Raw genomic sequence first — 12,082 nt, 5'->3', positions numbered from 1 at the left:
TTTGCCCTTCTTTCCCACGCGGAAGGGGGGAATAAAATAAGAGACGAAGCGAATTCTTCCCCGTTATTGGGGAGATTTCGCTCTCTCTTTTTTGGAAAAGCACCAAGCAAAGTCCACGGAATTACAGGGGTGCAAACTCCCCCCACAACCCATATTTATTTCAGCAGCAACAACAGGGACAGTTTTCCTGGCTCCTTTTATTTTATTTGAACAGAGTCTGGCAGAGCCTATCCTTTTATTTCTTTTTATTTCTTTTTTTTTTTTTAAATATGGAACGCTTCACGAATTTGCGTGTCATCCTTGCGCAGGGGCCATGCTAATCTTCTCTGTATCGTTCCAATTTTAGTATATGTGCTGCCGAAGCGAGCACCTTTTATTTCTTAAATGCTTGTTGATGTCTCTGTGATAATTTCTGCCTTCTGAACTCTCGCGGTTAAATCAAGGACCGAGCGGAAGTGGCTACGTTGAAATGTCGTCCGATCGGGTCGGACCTCTTGTTAAGAAATCGTGCAGACTTCATCCTGCAGCCCTGGGTGCTGTGACGGGACATTAAGTATTCCTTAACAGCCCTGGGTGCTGTGCACAGAAGGCTAAGTACTCCTTAAAGGAGCCCCTTGCAAAGTGTTGCCCAGCACCCGTCCTCGTTAGTATAGTGGTGAGTATCCCCGCCTGTCACGCGGGAGACCGGGGTTCGATTCCCCGACGGGGAGACAGCTGAGTTTTTATCCTGACTTCATTTTCCAAACTCATGGGAAATTGCAGCTCTAAATTTACCCTTCCCTGGAAGACTAACCCGGGAGCGATCCCGGCCTGAGTGTGGCTCAGTCCTCGTTACTTGCTGGCGGAAGTTGCCGTGTCCCTCCATGTCCCATGTCAGTTCTGGAAGTCATGTATTTGGTTCATCTCTTGGCTTCCTGAACCCTGATGCAGTCACTGTGCTGTCTGTCCGTCCTTCATGCAGCCCCAGCGCTGGTCCCCCTGTGGCAGCTGGTGGCTTGGGGTTGTCTTCCTGTCCCAATGAACTAAGGCTCAACATCCTGGATGTCCTCGTGGACCTTCCCCAGCTCCCAGCCTTTTGTTCAGTTAGTCACTGGTTCACTCTACAAACATTACTGAGCGTTCACTGCCGTCGGCACCAGGAATGTAACATGCCAACCTGGCGAGGGGTGTAGGCCACAAGCAATGTAAGAACAAGCAAACGCTTTGAAGAAATGAAAGGGGTGGGGGTGACAGGGAGTGCGTGAGATTTGTGGGTTTCTTTCCATACGTGGTCAGGAAGACCTCCTGAGGAGGTGACATTTGAGGCAGGACGGTGAGCTGATCGTGAGAAGAGCTGGGAACAGCGTTTCAGACCGAGGGAATGGCAAGTGCAGAGGCCCTGAGGTGGGACGGTGGTGCGTGACCTGGAGCAGCAAGGAGACTGTACCGACCACTGGTGTACCCGTGGCACATGTGTCCCGTGGAAAGTAACGCACGCTGATGAAGGAAGGCCATTTAAACTCTTCCCAGACAAAGCCCACAAAGGCCAGTAATGGCCTCATCGCCACTCTGTCCAGTCCCAGCAGGTGACAGGGAGCTGTCAGGTATCAAGGGGCAGGACAGTTTTAGGGTGACCTCTCCCCAGCACAGTCACCTTATTTCCCTAAGCGGGGTCTGAAGGCTGGAGGAGGGAGGTGGGGTCTGGACTGCCTTCACCTGCTCCTTCCCCAGTCAACAGCCCCCTTGGAGCTGTGAAGGCCACTAAGCTTGGTGGCCTCTGTCCCTGGGTAGGAAGTGGGTGCTGGTTCACAGTTAAAGGGTTCTTTTCAGTGGGATGTCACGAAGGGATGCGTTCCTCTGAGCGTGGGTCCTGATTGTGGGGACTGAAACTCTCTCTAAATCTGACCTGGGGGTGGGGGCTGGGGGTGGGGAGTAAAGGCGAAAGATGGAGGGGGAGGGGATGATCAAGTGTGATTTATGTAGGAGCGTTTGTGAATGTCACAATGTGCCCCAGTAGTACAGTAATAAAACCTTTCCAACTTCAGAAACCTCTCTCTCCCAACCTGTCTGTCCCCTCCAAGTGCCATGAGCTGTGCAGAGCATTTCCTGTGACGTTTCTGTACGCGCCTGGCATGAACTTTGGTAAGACTGGAAACTTGCTTTCTGGCTCCCTCATTTTCGTACTCAGAGCAATTCTTTGGGGGAGGAAAACAGTTTTTTCAAGCAGACGTACAAACCTCAATGGCGCTAAAGGCCTAAATGGCTCTGAAGGACGACCAGAGATCTCCACGTGAGATGTGGGGGCCCAGGTTCTTATTTACTAGGAAAAAATAAATAAATAAATTTACACCTTTTTTTTGTTTGCTCCCTGGTTTTGGCATCCCCTAGAATTTTCCTTGCCTGGTGGTGACAAGCAGGCTTGTTTGAGAAACTCAGCGATTTATTTTGCTGTGCCTTTGTGGAGTCCAGCAGAGCCTCTCAGGGAGCTGGGGAGCCAGGGCGGGGGATGTAGCTCAGTGGTAGAGCGCATGCTTTGCATGTATGAGGCCCCGGGTTCGATCCCCGGCATCTCCACTTGTGGTTTTCTTTTTTTTTTTTTTAAGAATTTCTATGGAGCTTTGTCACTAAAGAGCCAAGGATGCAAAGATGACCAGTATTATTATTCCTGTTACTTTGTGCAGCCCAGAGCCTTACACTAGCCATGATGTCCCTGTCCTGACACCTCAAAGATTTTAAAGAGGTGGAGGAGGCAAAGGGAGCCAGCGATAGGCAGGAATAGGCCAACAGGGACCTGTGACTGAGCCACATCTGGGGACATTACACTCGGTGGCATCCAGTCCGGTTGATGTCCTGGCCAGGAAGGAAGGTGAGCAAGACACTCAAGGTCACAGCCTCTCGAGGCCACTTCATGTCCTCTGTGCTGCCAGGGCCTCGGTTTAACAGCAAAGGGACCCAAAGGCCACCAGGAGCCGGCTGGACTCCATCTCCTCATAGTGGCTGGGATCGGCTGTGACAAAGGACTGCTGAGGTCATGAGGATGCACCTGGGTTCTGCCTGTCCAATGAAAGATGGGCTGTTGTAGAAAGAAGGGGTCCCACTGTCAACCCTGGGTACAGTTCCTTGTCACTACGATAATTATGAATTCCTCACTGTCACCTCCTTCCTGTCATTTGACTGGCCTTTCTGCTTTAAATGGCAAAAACACATTTAATTTTAGATCTGAAGGGACCTGGATCTTGAAACCAGGAAACAAATTTGTGAAGTGACTCAGCAGCCAGCTGGTGACGCCCCCGCGACAGCTCAGATTTCTGAGCAAGGCTATATTTTTAAAGCAATGCAGCCCTACACCAAACTAATTATAGGCTTGGTCCACAGTGTATCTCGTAATTAAATATTTCTCTCAACGTCCAGGAGAAACTGTACAGAGTCCTTATTGTGGAAGGCTGGTGTTGGGAAGGGAGCGTCCTAAAAAAAGTGTGAATCTTTGGGGGAAAAAAAGCTTTTTTTCAACAATCAAATTTTATCTTCCACTTAAGGAGATGGGTATAAATGTCACAATGTACCCCCCGAATAATGATAATAATTTTTAAAAGAAGGAGATGGAGTTCATAGAGCGTGGAAGGTGGGTGGTGGGGGCTGGGGTGAGTGCGTCAGTGGTTGCAGGATGGAGTTCTGGGGACAGGTGGGGACCACATGGCACAGCCGCTGCCCTGAACGTAACACTTCTAACACGTCTGCCCAGCACGCTTAAAAATGGCAACTTTTACCACCATTTAAGAGCAAGAATAGATGAAAACAGAGCCCAAATTCTTTAAATAACTTGGAAATGAGGGCGAGCTGGACAGGAAGTCGGTGAGGTGGTTGTTTTTAAGCCCAGGCCAGCAGGGCGTGTTCTGCCGGTACAAAAGCCTGTGTGTCAACAGGAAAAAGGACACAGCCCCTCCCCGGGCTCCTCTGTCACCTCTGGCCCACAGATCCTCGGTGACCCCGTTGGGTTGTATAACCGATGACAAGACGCAGAACCTTCCAGGCAGAACCTCTCCTGTCCCCTTCAGTTAGGGACTAAGACAGTTGTTAATGATGGAGGGGGGGTGAATTTAGCCAAGATTTGTCACAAGCACTTTGGTAAATGTCACAGCATACCCCAGGACAATGATTTAATAAAAAAATTTAAAAAACCCAAAATAACAAGAAAAAGCACTTGCTGACCCTTGTGGTTCCAAGCCAGTTTCTGGATGCTGAGCCAGGTCACACAAGGTATGACCTTCAGGGGACCCGATCCTCTGGGGGAAGGAAGCCAGGCAGCCCCGTGTCTCCCTCCCCCACCCCACAGCCCAGCGAGCTCAGCTCCTCACGTGCCCAGGGCCACTGCCAATCCCGCCCCGTTGCTGGGCCCCTGTCCCTGTCCCATTGGTGCCAGCTCTGAAGTCATGTTTTCCGGGCACCTGCAAAGGACGGATCTGTGGGTGGAACGAACTGCAGGCAGTCGGGTGACTCACCCCCTTCTCGCACATTCTAGCACGTCGCATTCTAGGTCAGGAGGCTTTAGGTTTTCGGAGTGTGACTTGATACCCAACTCCTGAGGGCAAGTGGGACTCTCAGGGAGTCATTTACAGATGACACAGCCACACTGACGTCCTCTGGAGGGCAGGGTTTCTCAGGTTGCCCTGTTGATCCCTTGGTGGCCTTGGGTTTCCTTGGGGGAGGGGAGCGGGGACTGTCTGTTGTGAAATGTTTAGGATTGTCCCTGGTCTCTGACACTAGTACTACCACCTTCCTAATTACCATGGTTGTGCAACCCCAAATGTCCCCAGTCATTGACAAATGCCCCTGCAGGTTGAGAAAGAGAAACCTTCTCTCTAGAAGCCCTTTGCCCCCACCCCTTACCTTGACCCCTGGGGTCATTGCCTTCTGCTTTGGGAACAACCCACTGTGGGGTTTTGGGGACATTCGGAGAACTTTTCCTGCTAGCAATAACAGTGTTTTCTCCTTGGAGCTGACCTTTGGCCTGTCCACTTCTTCCTCCTGCTCCCTCCTCCTCTCCCTCCTCCTCCTCTCCCTCCCCTGCCTCTGAAATCCTGGCTGTTTACCTCTGTACCTTCTGGACGCCCCCCCAAAAATGCTGATGTCACAAAGCTCATGACTCAGGCTGTGAACAACATGCATCACAAGCCTGGAGCAAAAACAGGGTGTGACTGAAGCCAGGCCAGGTCACCCTGGAACCAAGCTCAGGATTTTTTTTGTTTCTTTCCAAACGTCTACCTGAAATGTGAGAAGAACCTTCACGTATCTCTGTTTGGAAGTCACGGGGCTCCTCCTAAACCTGGAAACACAAGAACTCATTCTCTGGAGAATTCGAGATGAATTAAGGCCTAACTGCTCACTCCCTTGGACCTTGATCTGTCACAGGACACAGACACAGGTTACTGTGGACAAAGATCACTGTTTTTCCCCAGTGCTCAGCAGAGTTTGGATGGCACACAGCTGTGAATAAACTATTCTAGTTTAGCAAAAGAAACACTGGAAGGGCTGAGAGGGACAGTGGCCAGGACTCACACTTGGCCAGGCGAAGGGGAAATTAAGTTTTCAGACGAATAAATTAACACATGCATAAAACAAATGATTCCTCAGAGGTGCTCACACTTAATGTGAAAATAAGTCCTTCAGGCCAAAGGAAAATTGTACCAGGGGGGGACATTCATTTATGTAAAATAACAAATAGTGCCATAGATCCAGGGACAAATACATATGATTTTTTGTTATTTTGATCTCTTCAAGAGATAATTGACTGTTTAAACAAAAGTAGAAATGTTCTGGGGTTTATTAGCTATACAGAGGGAAAACTCACGACGGTAATAGTGGCAAAAGCAGGGAAAAGAGTATTTTAACTGCAAGTCTTCTACAGGAAGATGAACGTGCCGGTGGCTTATGTGATCTAATAGCAAAGGTCGACTGCCACGGGATCTACACTTGTGGTTTTGAGTTCACACACTGTAAAGTGTAAGTTTAGTATTTATAATTTATAAACAACGTTTACATTAACGGCTGAATATTATTCACCCACCAGCTTCTCAATTCTTTTTTTTCTGCAATGCTTTAAAGGTAGAAATTCAAACATCCACCATCACCCACCCACGCTTGTAGATACAGGACGGACCTAGAAGAGTCCAGAAGGAACAGTGGCTGGGGAATTAAGGCCAGCGGGGAGATGTTTGGCTGTAAACCTTAAAAAAAAAAAAAAGAAAATCTCACCATGTTCATATATTTTAAAATATGCTGAAGAAATGACATGTAACGAGAGGAGTCACAATTTAAGGTGTGGCAAAATTTAAAAATCCATCTTGTGATCCTCCTGTGCTTTCTCCCCCTCATCTTTTATAAAAATAGAACGTGCCTGCAGAATTCACACTTGACAAAAATTTTTTCCAGAAATATCCAGGGCTGAGATTCAATTCCTATCTTAAAAAAAAATGTATCTCAGGTCTTACATTTCAGAGTTGAAAGCACTTGCAATATTTTCCCCATAAGAAGATGGCGTTTGGAGGGGGGGAAATCTAAGCTGTAGGGTGAGCACTTTTGCAAAGACCCAAAAACAAACAAAAAAGGCAAAGCAGGAAAAGGAAAGGACATGATGTTTGGGGAGACAGACAAGTCCACCATGATGAAATCCCACAAATAAAAACACCACTTAGTGCCCTATAAATATGTCCAGCTTTCACATCTCACTTAAGCGCACATTTACTTTAGGGCTGGGATGTGGCTGGGTGGTGACACTGGGCTGACTCGAGTTCATCAGCACAGCTGAAGTTGCCATGTCACCTTGGTGACACCCAGCGCAGCCCTGGGGACCCCCAGGCCCCCCACCCGCGGGCCCTGCAGCCCCGTGGCGCCCGCGGGTCTGGATGTCACCACTGTCCCCAAGGGCCGAGGCCTGTGAGCCTGGGATTTGCACCGTCATCCGCCTTGTCCCGGTGCCCGCGCAGCGGGGGCGGGGCGGCGCCACCGAGGGGGGAGCAGAGGGGAGGGGACAGGGTCAGGGGACGGGGGACTCTGCCAACCAAAGTCACCATGGGGGTCCTAACGGGATCCCAAATCCAGACCCCGCAGTCGGGGTGGAGCGGTGGGTGTACGGCGCGGGGCGCCCACCAGGGGATGGGGACCCCGACTTCGCGGGAGGCGCACGCTCCCTCTGAACCCCCCAGACGGTCAATGGTGGGGACAATCGGGACGAAGGAGGGGGCGCGCGGGCAGGGCGGGAGAGTTGTGGAGTGGGGTGGGGTTGGGGGAGTGTGTGGGGGGTGTGTGTGTGGGGGGGGTGCAGTCCGCTCCGCCTACGCGATCCGGGCCGGGCTTTGGCGCCTCCCGTCACTGCCCCTCCCTTGCCACCCCTCCCCCGGCGAGCGCCGGTTGCGTAGTCGCAGTGCGCAGCGAACGCGCTGATCCTTCCGCCAGTTGTCGCAAGACGGCCGCCCCCTCCCCACTTCATGTAGCTCTCACGATCCAGGTTCAACAGGGAAACATTTTAGGAGAGGAATTGGGTGATTCTAGTATTTATTTTCTTTACAGAGAGCGGAAAGTCCTAAGAAAAGTAGTCCCTTCTCGGCGTTTCCGCGGAGGGATCTTCCGGGATGGCGGTCGCTGGCTATATAAGGCGACGCCGGGCGTGGCGCAGCTAGCTCGGTCGAGACTGCGAGTTCTGTCTCTTGTGTTTTGAGAGCCCTGTTTTCACCGCCGCTGGTAAGGAGAGGTCTGCTGTGCCCGCGGGGACTGAGAGGCCATCAGGCCACCAGGGGTGTGAAGCGAAAAGGCGGCCGAGGCCCTTGTGGCCCGGGATCCGCGAGCCGGCCGGGTAGGCTGACGGGGAGGACGCGGCAAAATGGCGGCCGTTTGGGACTCTTGAGTGGAGAAAGCCCGACTATAAGGACGGTGTTGAGGTCAGAGTAGTCAGCGGGTGGTGGGTGCGAGGAAGACACCCGAGGGTCCTGAGGCTGGAAATAACAGATTCTTTTTGGCTGGGTGGGGTAGCGGCGGGGGCTGTGTGTTGAAGGGTTGACTGAGCAGGAGAAATCGGCTTTAAATACGAGGGGGCCGGGGGGGCCGGGAAGCCCGCGCGCCGTCGCGGTTGCGTGACGTCACCCTTTCTGGTGGCTCATAGTGCGGGGTGGGGTCGCAGTTTGCTCATTAGCAGGACGCAGGGTTTGGGGCTGCGGTGGCCGCTGAATTGACCGGAACCGGACATCCCGAGGAGGGGGAGAGGAGCGAGGCCCCCGAGTCTTAATTTTGGTCAGCTTTTCTCAATTTCCTCCTTAGTGCCTGAAACGAGGGATCGGGAGTTGTTCAGGCTGTAGCTCCTATTTATATTCTTGCTTTGTTTTTGGCAGTACTGTGGGTTGAACTGTGAGCCTCAGGCTTGCTGGGTAGAGGCTCTACCATTTGAGCTAGGCGGCCAGCTCTTTTCCTTTATTGCTTTTACTGAGGCAGAGTGTTTGCTTTGGCTGTTTACCGATATAAAGTGGTAACTGAACTATTACAAATGTAAAGAAAGTAGTCAATCATCTACTAAATTTTCTTTGTTGTTCTTGTGCTTTTGTTGTGATAGATAATGCAGATCTTCGTGAAGACCCTGACTGGCAAGACCATCACCCTGGAGGTGGAGCCCAGTGACACCATCGAGAATGTCAAGGCAAAGATCCAGGACAAGGAAGGCATCCCCCCTGACCAGCAGAGGCTGATCTTTGCTGGCAAGCAGCTGGAAGATGGCCGCACCCTGTCTGACTACAACATCCAGAAGGAGTCCACCTTGCACCTGGTGCTGCGTCTCAGAGGTGGGATGCAGATCTTCGTGAAGACCCTGACTGGCAAGACCATCACCCTGGAGGTGGAACCCAGCGACACCATCGAGAATGTCAAGGCAAAGATCCAGGACAAGGAAGGCATCCCCCCTGACCAGCAGAGGCTGATCTTTGCTGGCAAGCAGCTGGAAGATGGCCGCACCCTGTCTGATTACAACATCCAGAAGGAGTCCACCTTGCACCTGGTGCTGCGTCTCAGAGGTGGGATGCAGATCTTCGTGAAGACCCTGACTGGCAAGACCATCACCCTGGAGGTGGAGCCCAGCGACACCATCGAGAATGTCAAGGCAAAGATCCAGGACAAGGAAGGCATCCCCCCTGACCAGCAGAGGCTGATCTTTGCTGGCAAGCAGCTGGAAGATGGCCGCACCCTGTCTGACTACAACATCCAGAAGGAGTCCACCTTGCACCTGGTGCTGCGTCTCAGAGGTGGGATGCAGATCTTCGTGAAGACCCTGACTGGCAAGACCATCACCCTGGAGGTGGAACCCAGCGACACCATCGAGAATGTCAAGGCAAAGATCCAGGACAAGGAAGGCATCCCCCCTGACCAGCAGAGGCTGATCTTTGCTGGCAAGCAGCTGGAAGATGGCCGCACCCTGTCTGACTACAACATCCAGAAGGAGTCCACCTTGCACCTGGTGCTGCGTCTCAGAGGTGGGATGCAGATCTTCGTGAAGACCCTGACTGGCAAGACCATCACCCTGGAGGTGGAGCCCAGCGACACCATCGAGAATGTCAAGGCAAAGATCCAGGACAAGGAAGGCATCCCCCCTGACCAGCAGAGGCTGATCTTTGCTGGCAAGCAGCTGGAAGATGGCCGCACCCTGTCTGACTACAACATCCAGAAGGAGTCCACCTTGCACCTGGTGCTGCGTCTCAGAGGTGGGATGCAGATCTTCGTGAAGACCCTGACTGGCAAGACCATCACCCTGGAGGTGGAGCCCAGCGACACCATCGAGAATGTCAAGGCAAAGATCCAGGACAAGGAAGGCATCCCCCCTGACCAGCAGAGGCTGATCTTTGCTGGCAAGCAGCTGGAAGATGGCCGCACCCTGTCTGACTACAACATCCAGAAGGAGTCCACCTTGCACCTGGTGCTGCGTCTCAGAGGTGGGATGCAGATCTTCGTGAAGACCCTGACTGGCAAGACCATCACCCTGGAGGTGGAGCCCAGCGACACCATCGAGAATGTCAAGGCAAAGATCCAGGACAAGGAAGGCATCCCCCCTGACCAGCAGAGGCTGATCTTTGCTGGCAAGCAGCTGGAAGATGGCCGCACCCTGTCTGACTACAACATCCAGAAGGAGTCCACCTTGCACCTGGTGCTGCGTCTCAGAGGTGGGATGCAGATCTTCGTGAAGACCCTGACTGGCAAGACCATCACCCTGGAGGTGGAGCCCAGCGACACCATCGAGAATGTCAAGGCAAAGATCCAGGACAAGGAAGGCATCCCCCCTGACCAGCAGAGGCTGATCTTTGCTGGCAAGCAGCTGGAAGATGGCCGCACCCTGTCTGACTACAACATCCAGAAGGAGTCCACCTTGCACCTGGTGCTGCGTCTCAGAGGTGGGATGCAGATCTTCGTGAAGACCCTGACTGGCAAGACCATCACCCTGGAGGTGGAGCCCAGCGACACCATCGAGAATGTCAAGGCAAAGATCCAGGACAAGGAAGGCATCCCCCCTGACCAGCAGAGGCTGATCTTTGCTGGCAAGCAGCTGGAAGATGGCCGCACCCTGTCTGACTACAACATCCAGAAGGAGTCCACCTTGCACCTGGTGCTGCGTCTCAGAGGTGGGATGCAGATCTTCGTGAAGACCCTGACTGGCAAGACCATCACCCTGGAGGTGGAGCCCAGCGACACCATCGAGAATGTCAAGGCAAAGATCCAGGACAAGGAAGGCATCCCCCCTGACCAGCAGAGGCTGATCTTTGCTGGCAAGCAGCTGGAAGATGGCCGCACCCTGTCTGACTACAACATCCAGAAGGAGTCCACCTTGCACCTGGTGCTGCGCTTGAGGGGAGGTTTCTAAATTTCCCCTTTATTTTAAGCTTTTGACAAGTTTCATTGCACTTTTCTTTCAATAAAGTTCTTGCATTCCAAATTGTGTTTGTGTAAGTTGTGTTTTAAGGTTTTTTCAGTGAGTTGTGGAGGGTCACAGGGTTATTTAGTTTTCTGTATTAAACATAAGGTAAAACCTGCAAAGGTAGCATAATACAGAACTATATAGAGGATGGGTACAAATAGAGGTAGATATTGGGATGGTGTAATATGTTACACATGTCAATTTACATGTGAGCTACTGAGTGTAAAATAATGGGTTGAGGCTTGTGAAAGTGTTGGAAATTGAAGGTCTTAAAAAGATGTTGGAGGAGCTCTGTAGAAGTCAGATTTAATGTAAATGTAGCTATACACCATAGAAAGCCAGATTTTAAAAAGGTGGCAGGTAATATATTACATATCAACCATACTAAGAAGTTTTTTTTGTGGGGGGTAGGTTGGGGTGAAGGCAGTACTAGGTTTTGAACTCTGCTCCTTGCGTTTGGTTGGCAAGTGCTTTCCCCTGAGCCACAACCCGAGCCCCAGTAGGTGTTGTCCTGTTCTGTCCCAATACTGGGGTTTGGACTCAGGGCCTATACTTTTAGCCACTCCACCAGCCCTTTTTGGTGAAGGGTTTTTTGAGATAGGTCTTGCAAACTATTTGCCAGGCCTGGAACCTTGATCCTCCTGAGTAGCTAGGATTACAGGCAGAAGCCGCCTGTACCCAGCTCCAGAAGGTTAGTGAATGTAGTAGGTTAAGAACTGGTAGTGAAAGCTGTTGACTGTCACACAATTCTTGAACGTGATTCCTCAGTTTCTTGGTTACAGTTGAAAGGTTTGTAACCTAATTTAACGGGTGAAGCAGTTGGCCTTGGGTGCATTCAGGGTGGTGTAGCTGTACACAGCATTTGGCTTCTGAATTTAAGAAAAAGGTGTCACTAGCCTGGGCTGGGCTCAAACTTGTGATCCTCCTGACTTCCCCTGCCCCCTGCCCCCCACTGAGGATTAAACTGAGGGCACTCTTACCACTTCAGCCATGCCCCAGAAATTTTTATTTAAACAAGGTAGTTGGGGATTTAAAAATACCCTTAGCTGTTAGTTTTATATTTCATGGTTACTGTGTTTTACATTTTTTCTTTTGTAGTGCTGGGGATCAAACCCAGGGCCTTCTGCATGCTAATCACACTACCACTAAGCTGCATCCATC

At 51.4% G+C, this 12,082-nt stretch overlaps 1 protein-coding gene and 3 non-coding genes across 5 annotated transcripts; 3 read left to right on the top strand and 1 right to left on the bottom strand.

Annotated features, from left to right (window-relative positions):
- Nucleotides 1-263: 263 nt before the first annotated feature.
- Nucleotides 264-370, bottom strand: LOC141419059 (U6 spliceosomal RNA). Its single transcript, XR_012443731.1, has one exon. It is a non-coding gene; the product is annotated as a U6 spliceosomal RNA (small nuclear RNA).
- Nucleotides 371-638: 268 nt separating this feature from the next.
- Nucleotides 639-710, top strand: Trnad-guc (transfer RNA aspartic acid (anticodon GUC)). The gene has a single exon. It is a non-coding gene; the product is annotated as a tRNA-Asp (tRNA).
- A 1,771-nt stretch (nt 711-2,481) lies between these two features.
- Nucleotides 2,482-2,553, top strand: Trnaa-ugc (transfer RNA alanine (anticodon UGC)). Its single transcript has one exon. It is a non-coding gene; the product is annotated as a tRNA-Ala (tRNA).
- A 5,004-nt stretch (nt 2,554-7,557) lies between these two features.
- Nucleotides 7,558-10,939, top strand: Ubc (ubiquitin C). 2 transcript variants are annotated; one of them, XM_020185716.2, is made up of 2 exons: nt 7,558-7,716; nt 8,579-10,939. In XM_020185716.2, exon 2 carries the CDS (start codon nt 8,582-8,584, stop codon nt 10,865-10,867), a length of 2,286 nt encoding a protein of 761 aa, XP_020041305.2. In that variant the 5' UTR covers nt 7,558-7,716; nt 8,579-8,581; the 3' UTR covers nt 10,868-10,939. The 2 variants fall into 2 exon arrangements, with proteins under 2 accessions (XP_020041305.2, XP_073917215.1); XM_074061114.1 differs by lacking the exon at nt 7,558-7,716 and adding an exon at nt 7,814-7,828.
- The last annotated feature ends 1,143 nt before the right edge of the window (nt 10,940-12,082 follow it).

The sequence above is a fragment of the Castor canadensis genome, chromosome 18, assembly GCF_047511655.1.
Source record: "Castor canadensis chromosome 18, mCasCan1.hap1v2, whole genome shotgun sequence".
NCBI lineage: Eukaryota > Metazoa > Chordata > Mammalia > Rodentia > Castoridae > Castor > Castor canadensis.
Note: the sequence above shows the minus strand (reverse complement) of the source record. Positions and strands in the feature narration are given on the sequence as shown.